This window comes from Sphaeramia orbicularis, chromosome 16, assembly GCF_902148855.1.
Source record: "Sphaeramia orbicularis chromosome 16, fSphaOr1.1, whole genome shotgun sequence".
Classification (NCBI taxonomy): Eukaryota; Metazoa; Chordata; class Actinopteri; order Kurtiformes; family Apogonidae; genus Sphaeramia; species Sphaeramia orbicularis.
Genome location: NC_043972.1, coordinates 14,272,368 through 14,297,628, shown reverse-complemented (window position 1 = coordinate 14,297,628; position 25,261 = coordinate 14,272,368). Strand labels below are relative to the sequence as shown.

At 37.3% G+C, this 25,261-nt stretch overlaps 1 protein-coding gene across 1 annotated transcript; it reads right to left on the bottom strand.

Moving 5' to 3' along the window:
• Positions 1-1,954: 1,954 nt before the first annotated feature.
• Positions 1,955-23,869, bottom strand: LOC115434859 (galanin receptor type 1-like). The gene is made up of 3 exons (XM_030156982.1): positions 23,035-23,869; positions 22,874-22,939; positions 1,955-2,548 (listed from the first exon to the last, which is right to left on the bottom strand). The coding sequence occupies exons 1-3, from the start codon at positions 23,707-23,709 to the stop codon at positions 2,228-2,230; spliced, it is 1,062 nt and encodes a 353-aa protein (XP_030012842.1). The 5' UTR covers positions 23,710-23,869; the 3' UTR covers positions 1,955-2,227.
• Between the last annotated feature and the right edge of the window lie 1,392 nt (positions 23,870-25,261).

The window sequence follows — 25,261 nt, the reverse complement described above, 5'->3', positions numbered from 1 at the left end:
TTTGACTTTTTTTCTCAGAATACTGACTTTAATCTCAGAATTCTGACATTTTAAATATTAACATTTTCACCACATAATTTTACTTTATTCTTTATTTTTTAATTATTTTGTTCTTTATTTTTTTATTTAGGTTTTATCTATTCTTATGTATTTTTATTATTTCTTTTTTCTTTCTTTTTATTTATTTATTTATTTATTTATTTATTTTACAGTTCTATGTCTTTTAATCTATTCTTGTATTTTACTCTGTTATTTTGTTTTTTATTTATCCTTCTGTACAGCACTTTGGTCCACTGTGGTTGTTTTAAAGTGCTTTACAAATAAAGTTGGATTGGATTTATTGTATTAAAACAAATAGAAAATTCGGAGTTGTCATTATGCTAATCCATTACTGGTCTTCTTGACCCATTTGAGATGAAATTGGACTGACTGTGGAACCTGAACTAACCCTGTTTTTGAGTGTTTTCAAGGATGCACAACAAGCATCGAGTCCAACAGCACAACACGATTTGGAAAAATAGCACAGCAGCCAAATATGGAACAAAGCTCTGACAGCCAAAAGCAAATATCAGATTTAGTCTGTAATATTTACAGCCACGTCTGTTCAAATACGGTCATGCAGAGTCCAATGACGATGGTTTAATTTTATACATGTGCAACCGTTCCTGTTCATACTGCAGGTTTATTTCAGCTCAGCTCTGGATTTTACTGGAAATAGTCGACAAATTAAAAGGAGTTTGATTTCATATTTAACCCATAAAGACCCAAACATCCAAAACCAACTACTGATCTAAACTGTTTAATACCTGTTGATCCACTAATCCTATCAACACATGTCAATAATTTGTGTCAAATACTACGCTTCATCTTTTCATGGTCATCAGATATGACCATATTTGGACGTTCAGAGGCTCTGCAGTTACCGTGGAAACACCGTCATCTTCTACAACACTGATTCACCAGTAAAACCCATGGAGTTGAATCAATGACAGTGGATGGAAATGAACAAAAATGAATAAAAAAAACCTCCAAAATAATAAATGATGTGGAAAAAATATGGAAAAAAATTGACAAAAAAGAATAAAATAAGCAACAAAATTAACGAAAACAGCCAAAGTGATCAATAAAATGAACAAAAATTTATAATAAATCAACAAAATAAGCCACAAACTGAACAACAACAAATAATATTAAAAATACAATGTAAAATTAAACCAAATAAAGAAAATGAGATTGTAAAACCCATGGAGTTGGATCAATGACCGTGGATGGAAACACTGGGTTTATGTTCAGTTATTGATGGATTGGACTGAACGTGACACTGTTTATTCAGTTTTCTCTGTTTTGATATAATAACAATTGAATTTGAAAGCTTTGGGGAGCCTCAGGGTTCTATTCTGGGTCCTGTTTTCTTTGTATATACTTCCAATGGGTTCCATTTTTACAAAGAACATCCACTTTTTTTCTTTTGCAGATGATGTACTAATCTATTTACCCCTTGAAGTGAATAATAAAACCTCTGTGCAGGTCCAACTGGAATATCTGCAGGATGTAAACCAGTCAAACCCATGGAGTTGGATCAATGACAGTGGATGGACACTGGGTGTATGTTCAGTTAATGAAATCTTTTGCATAAAAAGTGACAAATACAAAAATAAATGGACACAAATAAATGCTAATGTAATGTAACATAAGTGACAGTATCATCAGTATAAAAGAGTAGTTTAAACAATTAAATAATGATCCCTATATTTTGCTGAAAAACTCACTTTTTGTTCCATTTTCTTTGTTTCTGATAAAATAACCTTTGAATTTACTCTGAGCTTTAATGAACATCCACATGATCAGTGAATTAAATATAGAAAATACAGGATTTACACTGAAAAAAATGCAAAATACAGAGGATAAAATCATAATAAATGGTGATAAATCACTTAAGAAAAGGTTAAATATAGAGAAAACTTCAGCTGGGAGCTGCCACAGAAGCAGCTCTGGGTCTTCATGGGTTAAAACCATAAAATTTGACCATTAAACATAGAAGGAGGATCATTTTCCAAAGTTTCAGACTCATTCTGAAACTGAAGCTGATCCAACTGTGATCACGTCCTTCATCTGGACTCAAACAGAACTGACAGCGCTGATGTGGAACAGTCAAATCAGAGCTCCAGTTCAAATAGTCCAGACAAGACTCCAACGGCGTCGTCCTTTAAAGCCCCTCCCCCCTCTGTCACACATTGGTGCAGTTGGTGGAAGGCGGAGTCTCTGCTTTGCTGCGAACGGCTTTGATGTCGTTCAATGGGGAGTCACCGGCGCCGATCTGGCACTTGAACACCTGTTTGTAGGCCTTCCTGAAGTTCTCCGACAGGAAGGCGTAGATGACCGGGTTGACTGAGGAGTTGCTGTACGCCAGGCAATGGGCGGCAACTCGCAACACGAAAGACGCCTGGTTCAGGGGGAAGGTCCCGAACTCCACCCACAGGTGGACCACATGATGAGGCAGCCAGGACAGGCAGAAGACCACCACCACCACCAGGACGGTCTGGGCAGTCTGAAGAGGGGGGGGGCAAGAAGAGAGGGAGGAGGAAGAGGAGATCCATGAACCAGACTGGAGTGTATGAAGGTCTAATCATGTCTAAATCTGTCATAACTAGGGCTGTAAGAAAATATCGGTTCTCCAATATATCGCAATATTTCATTTCACAATACTGTATCGATATTAAAAAGTACTGTATCGATATTTTTAGGTATTTATTCAAATGCAGATATGGTGGAGGTTCATTTTTGTTTTTTGTTTCTATTTTATTTATTATTATTTAATACTCTTTTATTCAATAATGGTAGTTCCTTTGTTGGGATTGAACTAAAATACTGTTCTGATGTTAGTTCTGAACTAATAGAATATGAACTTTGGAACAGGATCTGAATCTGGTATAACATTAGATCCTGTTCTGATAATAGATTGAAATAATGCAATCTAACCTAACCTAACCTAACCTAACCTAATCTAAACTAAATTAATCTAATCTTAATTGACCTAATCTAAACTACTCTAGTGTAATCTAAAGTAACCTAATCTAAACTAATCTAACCAAATCTAATCTAAACTAATCTAAACTAATCAAATCTAGTCTAAACTAAACTAATCTAAACCAAAATAATCTCATTTAAACTAATATAATCTAACCTAGTCTAATCTAAAGTAATGCAATCTAAACTAACCTAACCTAATTTAAATGAAAATAATCTTATCTAAATTGGTCTAATCTAAACTAATCTACTCTAGTGTAATCTAAAATAATCTAATCTAAACTAATCTAAATTAAAATAATGTAATCTAAACTAATCTAATCTAAACTAACCTAATCTAATCTAAAATAGTCTAGTCTAATCTAAACTGATCTAAAATAATCTACCCTAGTCTAATCTCATCTAATCTAAATAATATAAACTAATTTAATCTAATCTACTCTAGTCTAATCTAAACTAATTTAATCTAATCTACTCTAGTCTAATATAAACTAATTTAATCTAATATAAACTACTCTAATCTAACCTAATCTAAAATAATCTCATCTAAACTAAACTAACCTAATCTAAACTAAACTAATCTAGTCTAATCTAAAGTAATTTAATCTAAACTAATGTAATTTAATCTAAAGTAATCTAATCTAATCTAAAATGATCTAATATGATCTAATCTAATCTGCTGTCTCCACATATTACAGACATACTAATATTAAACTGATTCCATGGACCAAAGCATCATTAATATTAGTGTAATATCTATCTAAATCTATGAACACCATCTGAAGTGAATATATATGTAATGTTTCCTTCTCATTCCTCTGCACACATGTGACCTTTATTCACACTGTTATATAACACATAAATGACGTGTGTACAGTGTGTAATTAAACCTACAGCCTCCACTGAAGCACTAACCACTGTAATTATCACATTATCAGCAGTAACAAAAACATGTCAGATCACCATAGAAACGACAGAAGCACAAATAGAGTTTATAGAAGTGACATTCAACTGGATTAACGACAACACTGACGGAACTGAGGAGAAGTCGCAACACACAAGTTTACACTGAGCATGTCTGTGGTGGAATGAGGTTTATGGTTAACATTAGGTAGTGTCTACTGCCACAGCACCCAAATATGGGTTTGTGTCAGAGCCAGTCTGATGTTAGCACTTGTCCCAGAGCCAATCAGATGTCAGCATTTGTCCCAGAGCCAGTCAGATAATAGCATTTGTCCCAGAGCCAATCAGATGTTAGCATTTGTCCCAGAACCAATCAGATGTTAGCATTTGTACCAGAGCCAATCAGATGTTAGCATTGGTCCCAGAACCAATCAGATGTTAGCATCTGTACCAGAGCCAATCAGATGTTAGTATTTGTAGCAGAGCCAATCAGATGTCAGCGTTTGTCCCAGAGCCAATCAGATGTTAGCATTTGTCCCAGAGCCAATCAGATGTCGGTATTCGTCCCAGAGCCAATCAGATGTTAGCATTTGTCCCAGAGCCAATCAGATGTTAGCATTTGTCCCAGAGCCAATCAGATGTTAGCATTTGTACCAGAGCCAATCAGATGTTAGCATTGGTCCCAGAACCAATCAGATGTTAGCATTTGTACCAGAGCCAATCAGATGTTAGTATTTGTAACAGAGCCAATCAGATGTCAGCGTTTGTCCCAGAGCCAATCAGATGTTAGCATTTGTCCCAGAGCCAATCAGATGTTAGCATTTGTCCCAGAGCCAATCAGATGTCAGTATTTGTCCCAGAGCCAATCAGATGTTAGCGTTTGTCCCAGAGCCAATCAGATGTCAGTATTTGTCCCAGAGCCAATCAGATGTTAGCATTTTTCCCAGAGCCAATCAGATGTCAGTATTTGTCCCAGAGCCAATCAGATGTTAGCATTTTTCCCAGAGCCAGTCAGATGTCAGTATTTGTCCCAGAGCCAATCAGATGTTAGCATTTGTTCCGGAGCCAATCAGATGTTAGCATTTGTTCCGGAGCCAATCAGATGTTAGCATTTGTCCCAGAGCCAATCAGATGTTAGGGTTTGTCCCAGAGCCAATCACAGACACTGTTCCATGCACTCCTTCTCCTCCTGTTGTCTCAGTTCTGTGCTCACATATGGAATATACTTCAGTTCATTCTTTTGGCCATTTTACAATTGAAACTCAAAACCAAGATGGCCGACAGGAAGTCATAAATGCTGAAAATCCCAGAAATATGTCGTAAATCCTTCTACCGTCTGTCCCAGTAAAGTTACAGTAATAATATAAATGACAGTTTCATTACAGACACTGATGCATGGACTCACATTTAGTCGACATGGGATTAACTACGAATTTCTTCCAATCTAAAGAAATCTGTGTAATTTTGACCAATGATATTAATCCTTCGATGTTACTTGATGCGTCCATATTTTTTCTGCCTTCAGGGCTGTCCTAATAACAACTGGACTTTCTACATTGACAACTAAATAATAAATAACTCAAAGAAAGAAATATATACATAAACAACAGTGAATTTATGGTGACAGTTAATAACCCTCATCCCTATAGCTTGTGAATTTAGTGGAAATCAATGGACAATTTTTATTGGAGCAGAATTCAGTTCAGTTTTTTTAATCAAAAAGTTGGGTTTTTTGCACAATATTATCTCCATAAAGTGAGTAAAAACTAGTATTAAAATATGTTCAAATGTGAGAAAACATCAGATTAAGAAGATGGTTTTATTTCATAGTTGTCATCATTTTCTGATATTGGTTTGTTCAATACACATTTATTTGTTTCGTGGTGTCCAACTGAGTGGACAATTATGGAACTCCATGACAAAAAAAATAATTCATAAAAATTCAATTGTTTTTTTTTTTTTTTTTGTCATATCTAAAGAAGAATAAAAACACTCTGGACTGAGGTTTTCATCATTCATGCACTAAAGGGTTAAACTACAGAACCATCATTTCTAATAAGAGTAAACTAATCACTTTTCCAGTGAATTATTGCTTCGTATTGATCTTTTATCAGTGTTAAATGTCAGACTGATTGTATCCAGTTTGTTGTAAAAGGTCATTATTGATCTGAGATGTTCCTACAGTCTGTCAGTTGTGTTTAGATCGTCTTTATTACACGTTAAAGTCTGGTAACGGTTCCTACATTCTTCCAAGTACAACTGTAGATAATTCATCAGCAGACAGAGGCGTGACTGGTTTCAGCTTCTTCCTGTGGCCTTCGGCAGAAACGTCTGGGAGGTTAAACCAGTGGTTCTCAGTCTTTTTCTGTCATCTCCCCTTTTGGAGGACCATAAACCTCCAGTCCCCCCTTTGGAGGACCATAAACCTCCAGTCCCCCCTTTGGAGGACCGTAAACCTCCAGTCCCCCCTCAACCCCCACACCATTAGAACAGTGGTGCAATTACAACTTTTATTGAGACAAACAATATTCGAACAACACTTTTTGCTTTTCCTTGAATAACTTTTTTGTTCAAATTAAAAATAACTTAGATTTTTGCTGAAATAATATAAATAAACTCAACCAGACTGCTCCGAGACAATATTTATCCAAATAAAAATAGGAAATGTGCGATTATCTACAACTGTGACACTAAAGGTCCTTTTTTTTTTTAATCCATAATCTCCCCACGTCTCTGCAGGCTTCACCTGTTGTAACTGTTTTGGGGTTTTTTGGAGGGTCTTATTTGCTCTCCATTTTTATTTTCTGACCTCCCTTTTAATCGGATTTATTGTACCCTGCCTTTAGCACTTAGAGGGTTTTAGACAAAAATGTAAAATGCATTACAAATAAAATCTGTTATTATTATTGGATGGATGGATGGATGGATGGATGGATGGATGGATGGATGGATGGATGGATGGATGGATGGATGGATGGATGGATGGATGGATGGATGGATGGATAGATAGATAGATAGATAGATAGATAGATAGATAGATAGATAGATAGATAGATAGATAGATAGATAGATAGATAGATAGATAGATAGATAGATAGATAGATAGATAGATAGATAGATAGATAGATAGATAGATAGATAGATAGGCTTTATTTCAGACTCGTGGTCCACATGAACAACCAAACAGATAAACACAAACACAGTCAAAACAAACCCTCTAGACTTTCCAGAGTCAGTCATCCCAGTGTTTCCAGAACAGACATGTGTAACCTACACCACTATATGCAAGACTGGTCTGCAATAAAATTACAGTATTTCTGAATGATTCAGGTAACATAAATTTAAACATCAGATTATATTTTTATTTTTTTTTTAGTCCAACAAACAAATGTTGGTTCCACAGATGCACATATGACCAGTATCAGTGGGTCCATGAGCCTGTTTCCATTGGACATCTGAGAACATTCAAGTCCAAACTAAGGTTATTATTGTTAACGAAAACTAACGAAATGTCAAAATCTAGAATTGAAAAAACATTATCGTTAACTGAAATAAATAAAAGCTATAATTAAAAGAAAAAAAAACGATAACTAAGTGAAACTGTATTGTGTGTTTACAAAACTAAAACAGATAAAAATTATGGATGAAATTCCCTTCGTTTTCGTCTTTGTCAATGTCGGATTGATATCGATTTATTTCGCTCTAGCAGTTTTAGCTAGCGGCACCATACGACACTTGATGGTCCATCACTTGTGGTTTCCAGTCGTCTTCTGGTCCCCACTCTACCTGGAAACATGGAGACTAAAGTTGGGAGAAAGCAGCAGAGTCCTGTCTGGGATTTATTTGAATACAACAGAGAAGAAGAGAAAAGATGTAAAGAAACTAAAACTAAGCATTTAGAAAAAAATTAAAACTAATAAAAACTTTCAAACCTGCTCTAAAAATGAATTCAAACTAACTCAATTAGAGAAAAAAAAAAGTCAAAACCAAATAAAACTAAACTATAATGAAAAATCCCAAACTATTAGAACCTTGGTCCAAACTGTCCAAACTGGTCCAAAACACAAACCTGTGTCCATGTGTCTTTTCCAGTCCAGTCCTTGTCCACTGTCCAAACCTAAACTGTTTGTCTAGTCTAGTGACAGATCACCATGGTAACAGATTGGTTTGGTGTCCGTTCATAAAATCAGTCCAGGGTGCTCCGAACATCAAACATTAGTTCCACCTGATACATGTTCCAACCTGAAGAACAAAAAACACACCCAGGACTGATCCCATGACCCCCCCCCCCCCCCCCCCCCCCAAAGCCCCACCCATCCCCGCCCCACAGTTTGACCCCAACCGCCTTAAACCCACGCAGCCTCAGGTCGTCTGATCCAAACTCAGTCTCATTTATTTTTCCATCATGTCTGTGTTTTGTTGAAATGTTCACAGTGTTTGATATTAAACAGATGAAATGAATGCGTCCTTTAGGCAGAGCTGCACAACCATCCATGCACACAAAGCAGTGACTGGGACAAGATGTACTCTGCAATTTATGATATTTGTGAAAATAACACGCTTTACGCAAATGAAAAATGTTTAGTATTCCATCTCACATACATCCGAATCAGTTTCCAGGAAATATTTAATAAAACATCAGAGTTATGACACTTGTAATGGGAAAGAGAAAAGCATCCATCCATGGTGTTTGTGTCTGATGCATCGACGGACCAGAATGCACTGCAGCAAATAAAACTGTACCTGCAGATCATAGTCAGAATATTAATAAAAGGCTTTAACCCTTTAACCCCTGACGTGTCTGTGGTGACACGTTCTGAATGTAGGATTTATTTAAATATTCATAGAAATTCAACTGTTTACTCAATAGTTACATTTCCAGTCGTGTTGATAGAATAGACCTTGTTCTTTCCATAGACATCTGAGCATGCTCAGTTCAAGCCCCACCCCCTGTGGAATGGGGGGTAAAACACAGAGCAGTGAGTGAGACCGACTCACTATAAAAATAGACAGTTTGGGCTTTTTTTTATTTTATTTTTTTTTTACACTGTTTTCCTTGTGTTTTTTGGTTTTTCCTGTTGTTTCCAGTGTTGTGGTGATTTTGCTTTATTCATTTTTTACTGTGTTTTTACGGAGTTGTGACCGTGGAACTGCTGTATGGAGTTAAACAGGTGTCAAAAAGTAACTGGACTCATTTAGAAAAAAAGAACCAAAACTAAAACTACTGGAACCAAATTACAATACTGGTTGCTAATTGTATTCTGTTTTTTTTTTTTTTGTTTTTTTTTTTTGTTTTTTTTTTAACTTCATGTTAGTTCATTTTTTGTACATGTTTTTCTCGTTATTTATTATTTTGTAAATATTTTATTCATTTTTGTTCCTTTTGAGACTTATTTTGTTTATTTTTCCACATTTAATTGTTTATTTTTTTTTTTTTTTCTTCAATTTTGTTCAGTTTGTGGCTTATTTTGTTCATATTTATTCTTTTCCTTTATTATTTTTTTTTCACTGTGTTTTAACTGAGTTTTGACCATGAAACTGCTTTATGGAGTTAAACAGTTGTCAAAAAGAAGCTGGACTGATTTAGAAAAAAAGAGACAAAACTAAAACTAATGGGCCCAAATTCAAATACTGGTTACTTATTTTGTTTTTTTGTTTTTTTTTAACTTAATTTTAGTTCATTTTTTGCATATTTTTTCGTGTTATTTATTATTCTGTCAATATTTTTATTCATTTTTGTTCATTTTGTGGCTTATTTTTATTTGTTTATTTATTTTATCTTTTTATGAGCAATGTAACAGAACATACAAAGGAGCAGAATTACAATGCATTCATTATACATTGCCTTTTTATATCATTTTTCCCCATTCCCAATCCAACCCCAAGGCCCTCCGAGAAGGGGCAACAGCAGAAATAAGAACATCACAACAGTCTCTGAGCAGTAGAAAATCAAATAAGTACAAGCAGTATCAAATCTGTGGTGTACAAGAATATTAACTGAGCTAATGGAAACAAAAGAAAATTAAAAAAAAAAAAAAGATACCTGTGTTTACTTTTAAATATTAGACATTACCTTGATGTATCAAATGTAACAATAATTGGTAGACAGAACAAATTACAACAAAAAACAACAATACCTAAACAATAATAAAATACAGTAGGGTGGAGGTGTGAGAGATCAATCTGAAGGCAGTGTTTGTAAAGATTGAAAGTAATCTAAAAAAAGATTGCCATTTATTAAAGAATTTAGTTGAGGAGCCTTGTAGTGAGAGTCTAATCTTTTCTAATTTAAGAAAAAGCATAACATCTCTAAGCCAAAATGAAATAGACGGGGGTATTTTGTGGCTTATTTTGCTTATTTTTCTACATTTAGTTTTTTATTTTATTATTTTTTTTCTTCAGTTTTGTTCAGTTTGTGGCTTATTTACACAGTAAAACAAAGCCACTGAAGAAAAGGAACACAAGCACATACTCACAGCAGCTTTAATGAACCTGAAACAGACACAGATTCACAGCAGAAATAATGTGTCAGGGGTTAAAGGGTTAATATGTGAACCTTTACCTTTAATCAGGGGTTAAAGGGTTAATATGTGAACCTTTACCTTTAATCAGGGGTTAAAGGGTTAATATGTGAGCCTTTACCTTTAATCAGGGATTAAAGGGTTAATATGTGAGCCTTTACCTTTAATCAGGGGTTAAAGGGTTAATATGTGAGCCTTTACCTTTAATCAGGGGTTAAAGGGTTAATATGTGAACCTTTACCTTTAATCAGGGGTTAAAGGGTTAATATGTGAGCCTTTACCTTTAATCAGGGATTAAAGGGTTAATATGTGAGCCTTTACCTTTAATCAGGGATTAAAGGGTTAATATGTGAGCCTTTACCTTTAATCAGGGGTTAAAGGGTTAATATGTGAACCTTTACCTTTAATCAGGGGTTAAAGCGTTAAACCATTCCATTTTCTGACCCGTTTTTCTGCATCTAAATGTAATTTCTCTCTGAATAATCCAAACTTTACTTTGTCTTTCCCTAATGGGTTGCAGAACCGCTGGCAGATGAACTATTCATCATATTTTTGTAGATTTAATTATATTAAACCCAGCCGTGGGCGTTTTGCCAACGCTTTCCGGTTCATTATTCTGTCGTCTAATCCATTAGATATTCGGAACTGAATCTGTGAAAAACTTGGTCAGTTCAGAAGTTCAAGAGCACTGGGTTTTACCTCTGAAATTACACTAATTAACAACATTTATTTACTATCTTGGAACCAAACGTATCCCAGGGCAGTCACACATAAATCAAGGTCAAACATTTGCACATTCGTGTAAAAATCCAGTATTTTTCTGCCTTTGGCAAAGTTGAACAGTATTATTTTATATGTACAGTATTTACATGAAGGTACAGATTAACCGTTAAAGACCCACAACTATTTTTATGGTAATTTACAAATGAATTTTTCTCTACATTTGACCCTTTCTTAAGTGATTTATCACCATGTATTCTGACATTATCCTCTGTATTTTGCGTTTTTCCAGTGTAAATCCTGTATTTAATTCACAGATCATGTAGATGAAGCTCATTAAAGCTCAAAGTAAATTCCAAGGTTATATCAAAACTGATCAAAAAGTGACTTTTTCAGCAAAATATATCATTTAATTGTTAAAACTACCCTTTTATGCTGATGATACTGTCACTTATGTTACATTCTGTTAACACTTGTATGTAATCTGTAGATGTGGGAGTTTTGATGCTGGGGTGAGCAGAGTTTTGGGAAAATATGTGAGTCTATATTTTATAAGTACTGACATAAAAATAGTTTGGTAAATAATTCTTTAAAATGTGAACGTTAATTCATACATTAATGCACAAGCATGTCTGCAGAGTGAACTAGTGAGCTGTGGTGCACACAAACGGGGTGGTGGTGAATAGTTCGTAAGATGGGGGGGTGGTGAATGATTGATAAACCACCCGGGGGGGTAAGGGTTGAAGGTGGACGTTTGGGTCTTTAAGGGTTAAAGGTGGACATTTGGGTCTTTGAGGGTTAAAGGTGGACATTTGGGTCTTTGAGGGTTAAAGGTGGACATTTGGGTCTTTGAGGGTTAAAGGTGGACGTTTGGGTCTTTAAGGGTTAAAGGTGGACGTTTGGGTCTTTAAGGGTTAAAGGTGGACATTTGGGTCTTTAAGGGTTAAAGGTGGACATTTGGGTCTTTGAGGGTTAAAGGTGGACGTTTGGGTCTTTAAGGGTTAAAGGTGGACATTTGGGTCTTTAAGGGTTAAAGGTGGACGTTTGGGTCTTTGAGGGTTAAAGGTGGACATTTGGGTCTTTAAGGGTTAAAAGTGGACATTTGGGTCTTTAAGGGTTAAAGGTGGACATTTGGGTCTTTGAGGGTTAAAGGTGGACGTTTGGGTCTTTGAGGGTTAAAGGTGAACGTTTGGGTCTTTAAGGGTTAAAGGTGGACGTTTGGGTCTTTGAGGGTTAAAGGTGGACGTTTGGGTCTTTAAGGGTTAAAGGTGGACGTTTGGGTCTTTAAGGGTTAAAGGTGGACATTTGGGTCTTTAATAATTCAAGACTTTTTATTTAATTCAAAATTTTCTTTTGCTTAATTCAAGTTTTTTTTTTGCATAATTCAAGATTTTTTTTTTTTTTTTTTGCTTAGTTCAAGATTTTATTTATTTATTTATTTATTTATTTATTGCATAATTCAAGATTTTTTTTGCTAAATTCAAGCCAAAAAATCTGCTAATATAACAGGTGAAAATTATCTTAATTTATCTAAATCTATCAAAATTTGTTGAAATCAGATTTTCCAGATCTATTGTCTCTAAATCAGTTCTTCTATCTCACTGAACAGTTCCTCTGTAGGTGATTCTGTCTGATTTTAAGTGTGATGAAATATTTGGACTAGAAATGAGACAAAAACACTTGGTCAGATTTAGAGTTTTTCCAGTGGACTCCAGTTTCAGTCCCATGTCCCTGAGGAGGAGCTGTGAACACCACCCCGTCGATGCCCACTTCCAGGGGTCAAAGGTTTGCTTTAACACCAGGACTTCACTGAGGATCAGAACCTGGTGTTGTTTCGGATCGTCTGATTGGTCCAAGTCTGTGGGCGTGTTTCACAACTGCCCTGGGAAGAACCTGCTTCCTTCCATCTGTCACCAGCCTTATATTTAACCGTCTGAGCTGCTGAATCACCCAAACTATCGATTCAACTCTTATTTGTACAAATACTCTGGCGTTCCACCAAGGACACTGCACGGCCCACTGCAGTTTATGTATCTGTCCTCCTTTAACCTTTACGGACCCAAACGTCCTCCTTTAACCTGACCCATCTACTGATCTAAACTGTTTCATTCCTGTTGATCCACTAATCCTATCAATCCATGTCAATAATTGGTGTCAAATACAATTCTTCATCTTTTCATGGTCATCAGATATGACCCATTTGGACGTTCAGAGGCTCCGTAGTTACCGTGGAAACACTGTCATCTTCTACAACATTGATTTGTCAGTAAAACCCATGGAGTTGGATCAATGACAGTGGTTTTTGAGGCTTGTTTTTATGTTCAGTTAATGATATATTTTTCTGAAGAAAGCAGTTTTTCTTCAGTTTCTCTATTTTTATATAATAACCTTTAAATTTACTCTGAGTTTTCATGAACATCTACATGATCAGTGAATTAAATATAGGGAAAAATACATTATTCCTTTTCTGAACTGTGTTGGAAAATATTGGTTCTGCAATATATCGTGATATTTCATTTCACAATACTGTATCGAAATTAAAAAGTACTATATCGAAATTTTTAGGTATTTGTTCAAATGCAGATATGGCAGAGGTTCATTTTTGTTTTTGTTTATATTTTATTTAGTATTTAACACTGTTTTATTAAATAATGGTTATTTGTAGCATCCTAAAAGCACTTTTTTTCTGTCTGAGAGGCAGATGGTAGATCCTTTGGAAACTAGGGGAATTAGAAAAATGTTGTTATATAGCGTCAGATCCTGTTCTGATCAAATACAAATGTGTTTAGTATTTGTGCAGATTTCTGGTCTCAATTCTTTAAGGAAATAATCTTTAAAAAAAACAAAAAAGAAACAGAAAAATTGCCTTTGTAACAGTATCATGATTTGTATCGTATCATAATCCTAATATTGTATCACCACATTCTTGTCAATACACACCAGCACATGACTAGGACAGAGTGGGATTTGAACCACCAACCCTTCAGTTTTTGGCTGACCCGCACTACCTCCTGAGCCATGGCTGCCCATATATGGACATATAGATGTGAATATTTCTATCTAAATATGGAAATATTCCCTTTAACACTAAATTAGGTCCATTTGAACCCAAACTAAAGAGTGAACTCGGTTAAATTCAAAGTTCATTCAGTCACTTATTGAAGAATCAAACCCACTGAGGTTTTAGTCCAAAGGAGGTCAAACCAGATCTGATAGAGTCGGTGTCAGACCTGAGTTTAAGACCCACTGAAGGGTCACGACCCACCAACCAGCTGAGAACCCCTGGTCTAGATAACAAAGGTTTCTGACTCATCATGTAATCATACGTTGAGCAAAGAAAATGACATCAACACGACTGAGTTCACCCACTGACGTCCAGATACAAACGTAAATGTGCAGCAGTTTAGTTTTTATTTTGACAGATGACCGCAGTTCTGTGTTTCAGATTTATTCTCGGTGCTTTCAAACACATTCTTCTCCCGTCAGTTGTAATTTCCCAGCAGCTGCAGCAGGTCTTTTCTATGTGATGGTGTCAGTAAAACCTTCAGTCAGTGTCAGTGTGCATCAGATGGAGTCGACTCCATAAATCAGCTGCATTTGTGGAATTCCTGCTGCAGCTTCTATTGTTGATGACCCTGGTGTGATGGAGGATGCACTGAAAGCACAAGGCTGAGGCTGTTCAGACACTGGAGGAGATGAGCTCAGACGGACGGACGGACGGATGACGGCAGTAGAGGACCAGCACTAACGCTAAATGACCTATATTATTTTCTTTGTTTGTTTCTTTGTTTGTTACCTCCACCAAGGAGGTTATGTTTTTGCCGGGGTTTGTTTGTCTGTCTGTCTGTTTGTTTGTCTGTCCGTTAGTGTGCAACATAACTCAAAAAGTTATGGACAGATTTTGATGAAATTTTCAGGGTTTGTTGGAAATGGGATAAGGAAGAAATGATTAAATTTTGGTGGTGATCAGGGGTGGGGGGGGGCCCACGGGGGGGGCCACTGATCAGCCTTGGCAGAGGTCTGCGCTGTCCGAGTGCTTCTAGTTTGTTTATGTATTTCAAATATAACATTAAAACCAAACCACAAAAGCATTTATATAAAAAGAAAGGAAAACACTTGACTTCGTTCACTGTAGTTTTGAATATCCAAATAAAGTCACATTTACTCCAGGAAATGATCAATAATAGAGCTGTAAGAAAATACCGGCTCTGCAATATATCGCGATATTTCATTTCACAATACTGTATCGATATTAAAAAGTACTGTATCGATATTTTTAGGTATTTATTCAAATGCAGATATGGTGGAGGTTCATTTTAGTTTTTTGTTTATATTTTATTTATTATTATTTAACACTCTTTTATTCAATGTTAGTTCCTTTGTTGGGATTGAACTAAAATAATGTTCTGATGTTAGTTCTGAACTAATAGAATATGAACATTTGAACAGGATCTGAACCTGTAATGTCTGTCAAACAGAATTTCAGTTTGAACACAGGAACATTTTGTGATATAACATTAGATCAAATAAAACTGTGTTTAGTATTTGTGCAGATTTCTGCTGTAATTCAGTTCTTCAAGGAAATAATCATTTACCAAAATGAAACAAACAAAAAATGGCCTTTTTAACAGGATCATGATATATTGTATCGTGATCCTAGTATTGGGATTTGTATCGTATCAACAGATTCTTGCCGATACACAGCCCTGATCAATAAACGGGTAAATTCAGTACGACAGGTTTCACTACATGTTTCCATCCAGTAGCATGTGTCTGCACATGCCCGACAGTTTGGAGCATGTGCAGAATTCTGAGGGGGTAAAAAAAAACAATATGGGGGTAAAAATTGTACACACAGCTTCTTATTGAAAACAGCAGAACTATTGTATATTTGTACATATGGAGAATGAGTCTAATGTGACGGTGATAGTTTTTTGTATCAAGTGTATGATGTGGTGGAACCTGAAGAGTGGAAACACTGGATACTGGGGCATATCTGCTGCACTGCATTGTGGGTACTTGACATTTTACACATTGTGTTTTTTGTGTGTGTGTGGGGGGGGGGTTGTGTTCATGTTTATTTAGGTTAATGTGTCTGTTTTACAATGTCTGTCTATCTATCTATCTATCTATCTGGTCCATTTTCTTGCCTATTTTGTTCGGTTTGTATTAATTTTGTCACATTTTTTTCATTTTTTGCTAATTTTACTACTTATTATTTGTCTTTACTCATTTTGATGCTTATGTTTTTGTCCATTTTTCCCCCTTATTTTATTATCATTAGGATTTTTTTTTTTTTTTACAAATTTTATTCATTTTATTATCCATCTATCAATCTGACATTTTTTCCATTATCTATCTGTCTATCTATAGTAAATGGTCAGTACTTATGTAGCACATTTCTACACTTTCATGGTGCTTTACAAAGCCTCACATTCACACACACATTCACACACCAGTGGGCTGCTGCCATGCAAGGCACTACCAGGCCCTGCTGTGGACAGGAGCCAGGATCTGAACCCACAACCCTTCGGTCATTGGACAACCCGCTCTACCAAATGAGCCACCTGCCCCCCATCTATCTATCTATCTATCTATCTATCTATCTATCTATCTATCTATCTATCTATCTATCTATCTATCTATCTATCTATCTATCTATCTATCTATCTATCTATCTATCTATCTATCTATCTATCTATCTATCTATCTATCTATCTATCTATCTATCTATCTATCTCTCTAGGGCTGAACGATTTGGACAAAATGTCATATCTCGATATTCATGCCAGATATATTGATACGATACGATATGACTATGGGTTCAGTGAAAACCAAGCATTTTTCAGAAAAATACAAACATCATCATACAAAAGAATGTGGAAAGTGCAGTTTTATTTATAAGAACTCACTGCCAGTCATCAACATTAACATAAAGTACGAATAAATGAAATTTGTTGTGACTTCCAGAGCTGTACATGCAGGGTGAGCGCGGGGGAAATCTATATCGTTTATATCGTTGCTTTTTCAATATTAATATCTTGAATGTTCGTATCTAGATATCGATACAATAACGATATATCTTTCAGCCCTACTACCTACCTACCTACCTGTCTAATAATAACACTGGGGAACAATTTGAAAAAAAAAAAATTCTGTTGAGTTAGAGTTTTATGCTGATTAAAACTAAAATTGGCATGCTGATTCCAAAATTGCAGTCAGTTTTTTTCTAGCACATCAGGTTTTTCCTCCACAGCTTACCCTCCAGATAAGCAAAATTCCACTGATTAGCTGTAGTAAGACTTGCCAGCTGATTACGATTGGACTCATCTACAGCTACGTGGCAGCTTGTTTGTGCAGTCACAATTGAGACAGTGTGGTGAGAGGTGTGTGCAGCTCCCAGTTGGTCAGTACTATCAATATCTGCAAACAGAAAGCTAGCATAGTAGGAATTAAGAGGATTTATGCTGGCTTTTCTCTTAACCTTGTAACCATGGGCATACCGTTGTAAGGTCTATTTCGTTTTATGCTGGGTTTCTTTCGTTTTCAAAGCTTGTAACTATTCCATCTTAGTGTTTTATTTACATAGGTATATACAGGGGTTGGACAAAATAATGGAAACACCTTCACCTCAAGATGATAATGCCCCAATCCATACAGCTAGAATTGTTAAAGAATGGCATGAGGAACATTCTAATGAAGTTGAGCATCTCGTATGGCCGGCACAGTCCCCAGACCTCAACATTATTGAGCATTTATGGTCAGTTTTAGAGATTCAAGTAAGACGTCGATTTCCACCGCCATCGTCTCTAAAAGAGTTGGAGGGTATTCTAACTGAAGAATGGCTTAAAATTCCTTTGGAAACAATTCACAAGTTGTATGAATCAATACCTCGGAGAATTGAGGCTGTTATTGCTGCAAAAGGCGGACCTACACCATATTAAATTATATTTTGTTGATTTTTTAAGGTGTTTCCATTATTTTGTCCAACCCCTGTATTTCCTTTGTTCCAGATCATGTCTGCTCCTGCTACTTCTCGTCGTAAATGCCTAAACAACCCTGACTGCTTTTGCTTTATTTGTGGTAGTTTCACCATTCCAAGGGTACGTTTACACGGCAACACTCTGCAAAGATTTCTCCTTTGCATTATAAAACCATTCCGTGTTAAGACGAAGCCGCTATGATAACGATCTGCGTTAACATGAGTCCGCGAGGACGGCTGAATACGCTGTAGTGGCCATGCCAGACCAGTAGCTGGCGATGTAGAGCTGTAGTGAAACAGTGGCGGTAAAACACGCGCCTGCGCACAAACGATTTCCGGTTTAGACAGCCTTTAAATGAGGAGAAGAAGAAGAGGCAGACAACACTATTTACAAACAACAATGGCGAGTGGTCGTACAAAGACGCAGGACTTCTTTGTCTGGACAGACGAGCTGAGCACAGTTAGCAGCACGTATGTTGTTCTGAAACCGGCCATTGTTGTTGTGGTTGTTCCTTCTTTTTCTGCAGCTTTATTGTGTCATAGAGGCTGGCAAACCAGCTTGGAGGCGCATTACCGCCACCAACTGGCCTGGAGTGGGTTAACTGGCGGTTCTTGGCTGCGCGTGCATGCGGTGACGTCATATTTTACCCCGGAACGCTCTGATTCGCGTTAACACGGAGCTGAAATGTGGAGCGTATCGATAACGTTCCACCCTGGACCCTGGTATCAAAAGTTTCCGGATTCAGGCACTCTAGGCACCGTTTCCATGTTAACAGAAGGCTAATCCGCGATGAAATCTTCCCGGAGTCGACTGAATCCGACGCCGTGTAAACGGCCCCCAAGTCAGAGGGCAAACATCAGTGCATTTGTCAAACAAGCATATTTTGCATATTTTAAAGTAAAATTTGGTGATCAAGACAAGCCATGAGCCCCTCACAAAGTGTGCAAGCAGTGTGTCAAGAGTTTACAGATGTGGACCAAAGGAACACGTGAAAAGTTGGCATTTGGTATCCCCGTGGTTTGGCGAGAGCAAAAAGGTCATTGCACAGTGTTACTTTTGTTCAGTGAGAACATCAGGATTTAACAATAAAAATAAAAATAAAATAGACTCTCCTAATCTACCGTCAGCTATAAGACCAATGCCTCATTCATCTGAAATTCCAGTGCCAGTTTCGAACAACTACCTCCTCTAGAAGATCTGAGTGATGTTGAAGAACACAGTGACAGCAATGACGCAGATTTTGAAATTCACGAGGATTCAGTTCATAGGGGATTTGATCAGCACGAGTTGAATGATTTGGCATAGGATTACAGTAGCCATATCCTTTGTAAAAACATAATAGTGTTAAATAAACATTACAGTCATGCCTGTTTCTTTCATATTTCATTGTATGTCAATATTTGAAAATGTTTATAAAACAAGCACGTATCTGTTCAGTACAGTATTTTTCATATTTTTTAAGAAAACGGGGATCCTATAGTTCAAAAACTTGACGTGACAGAGAAAAACTGAGATCAGTTTTGGATTCCGCACCCAAAAATTAGTTAAAAACAGCTGTCAGACCTAACGCAACAAAAATTATGTTCCCCAGTGTAATAATAGATTATTTGCATTGTACATTTTTGTCTAATAACCTCTAAGTCAGGGGTCTCAAACATGCGGCCCGGGGGCCAAATGCGGCCCACCAAAGTTTCCAATGCGGCCCGTGGGATGAATTTACAAAGTATTGTGGAACTCATTTTAGTTCGGGTTCCACATGCAGACCAATATGATCTACAGTAAAATAATAACAGCAGAATAACCTACAAAAAATAATGACCCCATATTTTCTTCTTGCTTTGATGTGAGAAAAATATTACACTGTGCCTATAGATAATGACAACTTCAAATTTTTGTTTTAATGCAAAAAATAACATTAAATTATGAAAAAAATTTTGAATCAAGCCAACAAAAATCTTCGATTAAGTAAAAAAATCTTGAATTAAGCCAACAAAAATCTTCGATTAAGTAAAAAAAAAAAAAGCTCAGTGTTTAGTGTCTTTGTAGATCTGATCCATAATGCACATGTAGAAATGATAAGTTAAGGCAGAATATTGTTAAAATTGCACTTATTTTTCTTTAGTAATTTCTTTTTTTTTTCATCTTATTTAGATCTTTTTTGTTTGGATAGTTTATAAAAGTAAGTATTTCATAATTTAATGTTTCTTTTTTTCACTAAAACACAGACAAAAATTTGTAGTTGTCATTATGTATAGGTTATTCTCTTATTATTTTACTGGTCCGGCCCACTGGAGGTCAAATCAGGCTGAATGCAGCCCCTGAAAGAACATGAGTTTGAGACCCCTGCTCTAAGTGCTAAAGGCAGGGTACAATAAATACGATTCAAAGGGAAGTCAGAAAATAAAAATAGAGAGCAAATAAGACAGATAAAAACAGTTTTTAAAAAAACACAAAAAACAGTTAAAACAGGTGAAGCCTGCACAGACGTGGGGGATTATGGATGGATAAAAAAAAAAAGACCTTTATTGTCATAGTTGTAGATAATCGCACATTTCCCATTTTTATTTGGATAAATATTGTCTCGGAGCAGTCTGGTTGAGTTTATTTATATTATTAAAGCACAAATCTAAGTTATTTTTAATTTGAACAAAAAACTTATTCAAGGAAAAGCAAAAAGTGTCGTTCGAATATTGTCTTCTCTATCTGTGGGAGCATATGGCAGAGGCTGGTCCCTGGTTTAATGACATTTGCAGGTGGATGAGGCGTTTCCCCAGAACACCTCCACCCATATGTCATCAGAGGAACAGGGTGGAGTTTATTCCACCACATAAACATGAAGTGATCGGATCTGGATTCACAGGACAGATTCTGAATGTGTTTGACCATCGGCTGCAGGTGAAACCTTCCAACAACAGGACTGTTCTACTGGTATTTTACCTTAAAATATAACAACCTTTTATATACACTGGAAAAAGAACAGCACAGCTCCACCTTAATTAGAGGTGGAACCTGTTAATGACTTATTTTAGACTGAGTTCAAAGAGCATTCTGATGGTTTTACATCATACAGACATTTACATGTTTAGACTCATGAGGGTAAAAGGGTGTTTCTGCACAGTTATCAAACACTGTCCTGCATGTATTTAATTTTATTTGACTTTATATTCACGTTCTGATCCCAGACACTGTCCTCAGACTAAGGTTCCACTGTGCACTCAGGTTCTGTTCATGTAACAAAAGAACGCTGCAAAAAATGGACATCTGACGTAGATAAACTGACCTGAATGTGGACGATTTTGTACATTTATTTACTTCTTCAGACTTAATCTAGTTCAGATTATTGGACTTGTTCCCAGTATTTTTTTTTCCTCTTCTTCTACCACTGACATATTACAACTAATTTAAACAATATTTGTAATAAAACCAGCTCCATTATTGTAGGATGAGTACGGAGGACACAGAAACTGTTCACCCTCAACACATTTAGACTGGATTAGACAGGTTTATCTATATATAACAGGTTAAAAAAAAAAAGGAAATCTTTCAATGACGACATGAAACAAGTATATTCTGCATAAAATAAGAATTTTGGTAATAATCCTTAGATAATATTTTCTTATTTTAATAAAACTTGATAAATGTAATTTTCTCACTGCACTGACAGATAATTTTACTGAAATAAGACATTTTAATCCAATAATGAGTTTAATTTTCTTATTTTTGTACAGGTCTTTTTTGCAGTGAATCTAAAGCTTTTAACAAGAAAAGCGGTAAATGTACAAACACAGCAAATTATCTGGTTCTTACTAAATAAAAAAACAAACTTAGATTTAGAAGTGTTAGATAACTGATCTTGTTTTAAGAGTTAATGTCTTATTTTTAGTGTAGACATGATTATTTATAGATTTAATCTGAATTCAAGAATCTTGTCAAATGAAATTCTCACATATTTCACCTGTTTTCAGTAGCTTTTCCCTCAGATTTAGTGTTTTTATCTTGTTTTTAGACAAACCCTTTTTGTGCAAGAACTGTCAAGCTTGAAATATTAACACATTTGTTTAAAAAAAAAAAAAAAAAAAACTCTTCGTTTCTTTTAGTTCTAAATCATTGTCTAGTCCTTAGATAATATTTTCTTACTTTAATAAAACTTGATAAGTGTAATTTTCTCACTGCACTGACAGATAATTTTACTGAAATAAGACATTTTAACCCAATAATGAGTTTATTTTCTTATTTTTGTTCAGGCTTTTATTGCAGTGAATCTAAAGCTTTAACAAGAAAGACTGTAAATGTACAAACACTGCAAATATTTGGTTTTCAAGATTAAAACAATAACAAAAAACAAACAAACTTAGAAGTATTAGATAATTGATCTTGTTTTAAGAGTTAATTTTTCATTGTAAGTGTTCATCCATCTGTAGATGTGATTATTTACAGATTTAATCTGAATTCAAGAATCTTGTTAAATGAAATTCTCAGATATTTCACCTGTTTCCAGGACCTTTTCCCTCAGATTTAGTGTTTTTATCTTGTTTTCAGACACCCCCTTTTTGTGTGTGAATTGTAAAGCTTAAAATATTAACACATTTGTTTAAAAAAAAAAAAAAAAACTCTTCCTTTCTTTTAGTTCTAAATCGTTCTAACTGCTGCAGGAGCCTTTACAGCACATCTACTCACACCCTCTGTCCTTGAACGCACCATCCATCCATCCGTACATACCTTTTTCTTGGATGCCTCTGACTTCTTGGACATGTTTCGTAGTTTTTTGTGCAGGTGGTTTAGAACCTGTGGGCAGACAGAGGACACGCAGACACACTTTATCTCAGTGGGGTCACACTGGGTCCACGTGGGGAAGTCAGAGGCGCTCGTGCCGTTCTTACCTTTGCGTAACAGAAGGAGATGAGCAGCAGCGGCAGCACGTACCCGAACACAAAGGTGCACACCACGTACACCTTCTTGTGGTTCTGGTCCGGCCACACTTCCCAGCAGAAGGTGTGGTTCTGTCCTCCGTGGAAGATGTTCTGGTAGTACATGACGGGCGCGGCCATGGCCAGGGACAGGACCCAGATGACCAGCACCCCGATCAGCGCGTGCGTGGCCACGCGGATGGAGGAGGACTTTCTGGAGTGGACGATGGCCACGTACCTGTCCACGGACATGGCGGACAGGGTGAAGATACTGACCAGCATGGACACGGTGAAGAAGTAGTGGATGAATTTACAGATGAAGGCGCCCAGCACCCAGGTGGGCATCATGTAGATGGTGGACTGGAAGGGGATGCAGAAGAGCAGGTAGGACAGGTCCGCGATGCTCAGGTTCAGGATGAAGATGTTGGTGGTGCTCCGGGGTCTGCCGGGTTTACTGCGAGCCAGCACCGTGATGACCATGGAGTTCCCCACCACCCCCAGCGTGAAGATGAGCCCGAACACCAGCAGCGTCACCAGGTTATCTGCGCCGATCCCCAGCAAAAGTTTAGGGTCCTCCTCCTGCTGCTCCTCGGACCTCCTGCTCAGGTTCCACTGCTCCTCCAGGAGCCAGGACTCCGACTGGTTCATGTCTGCTCCGCTCCTCAACCGCAGGAGGGTCCAGCTTCAGCTCCGGGAGGAGGAGTCCCAGTCCTGCTGCGGAGCCATGGCCCAGGTCCCCCCTGCACCTCCTGCTCCTCCTGCTGCTCCTCTGTCTGTTTCTCCTCCTGCTCCTCCTTCTCCTGCTCCTCCTCTGTCTGTTTCTCCTTCTCCTCCTGCTCCTCCTCTTTCTGCTTCTCCTTCTCCTCCTGCTCCTCTTTCTGTTTCTCCTGCTCCTCCTGCTCCTCCTCTGTCTGCTCCTCCTCCTCTGTCTGTTTCTCCTGCTCCTGTTTCTCCTTCTCCTCCTCTGTCTGCTCCTCCTGCTCCTGCTGCTCCTCCTCTATCTGCTCCTCCTTCTCCTCCTCTTTCTGTTTCTCCTCCTGCTCCTCCTCTGTCTGTTTCTCCTGCTGCTCCTCCTCTGTCTGCTCTTCCTCTGTCTGCTCCTCCTTCACTTCTGTGTGATTTCACCCTCTTTTCGGCTCCTCTTTTCCGCACACCTCCTCTGCCTCCTGCCGCTGCTCCTCCGTGTGCGCACCTGATGCGTCTGCGCACAGACGCGCTCTTCCACTGCTGCTGTTTGTGCGTCTGGAGCTGAACCTGTCATCAGAGCAGAGGCTGGGCTCAGCGGCTCACGTCAGCACTCAGAGAACCAGGAACCCTCCCCCAAGGCGGTAAACCCCCCCCAGCACACTAACACCCCCCCCCCCCCCCCCCCCCCCCCCAGCACACACCGACCGACACATCCAGCATGCGTGTGCTGACCCAGAGACAAAGGGAAATGTTTGAGTTACTCTGGTGTTTTAGTTATTCTAATGTTTGAGTTACTCTGTTTGAGTTACTCTGGTGTTTTAGTTACTCTGGTGTTTGAGTTACTCTAATGTTTGAGTTACTCTGGTGTTTGAGTTACTCTGTCTATGTTACTCTGATGTTTGAGTTACTCTAATGTTTGATTTACTCTGATGTTTGAGTTACTCTGGTGTTTTAGTTACTCTGATGTTTGAGTTACTCTGGTGTTTTAGTTACTCTGATGTTTGACTGGATGACACTGGTCTACAGGACTCGGTTCCATTTGGACTTTGGTGTGGACACTACAGCGCTCTAAAGCAGAACTCCTGAAAGTTGATGTTATTTTTGTATTTGTAATCATAATTTCACCTCATGTAGAACTGATCAAACAAACAAACAAACAAACAAACATAATCAGAAAAAACCTTCAGTTATTGACATGTTTATAAAGTAGATCTGAATGAAGACAACACAAGAGTTTAATACATTCTGTTATTGACACGACCAACATAAACATGATTGTGTGACCTCACCTGGGAGTTTACAGCCTCTCCTCCTCTACCTCCTCCTCCTTCTCCTCCTCCTTCTCCTCCTCAACCTCCTCCTTCTTCTCCTTCTCCTCCTTCTCCTCCTCTACCTCCTCCTTCTCCTCCTCAACCTCCTCCTTCTTCTCCTCCTCTACCTCCTTCTCCTCCTCCTTCTCCTCCTCAACCTCCTCCTTCTTCTCCTCCTTCTTCTCCTCTACCTCCTCCTTCTT

Excerpts from the sequence above, each read along its gene's own strand:
- LOC115434859 (XM_030156982.1), bottom strand. The coding sequence starts at position 23,709 with ATGAACCAGTCGGAGTCCTGGCTCCTGGAGGAGCAGTGGAACCTGAGC. Across the intron at positions 22,940-23,034 it reads TCTCCTTCTGTTACGCAAAG|GTTCTAAACCACCTGCACAA; the intron begins GTAAGAACGGCA and ends GTCTGCCCACAG. Across the intron at positions 2,549-22,873 it reads CAGAGGCATCCAAGAAAAAG|ACTGCCCAGACCGTCCTGGT; the intron begins GTATGTACGGAT and ends CCCCCTCTTCAG.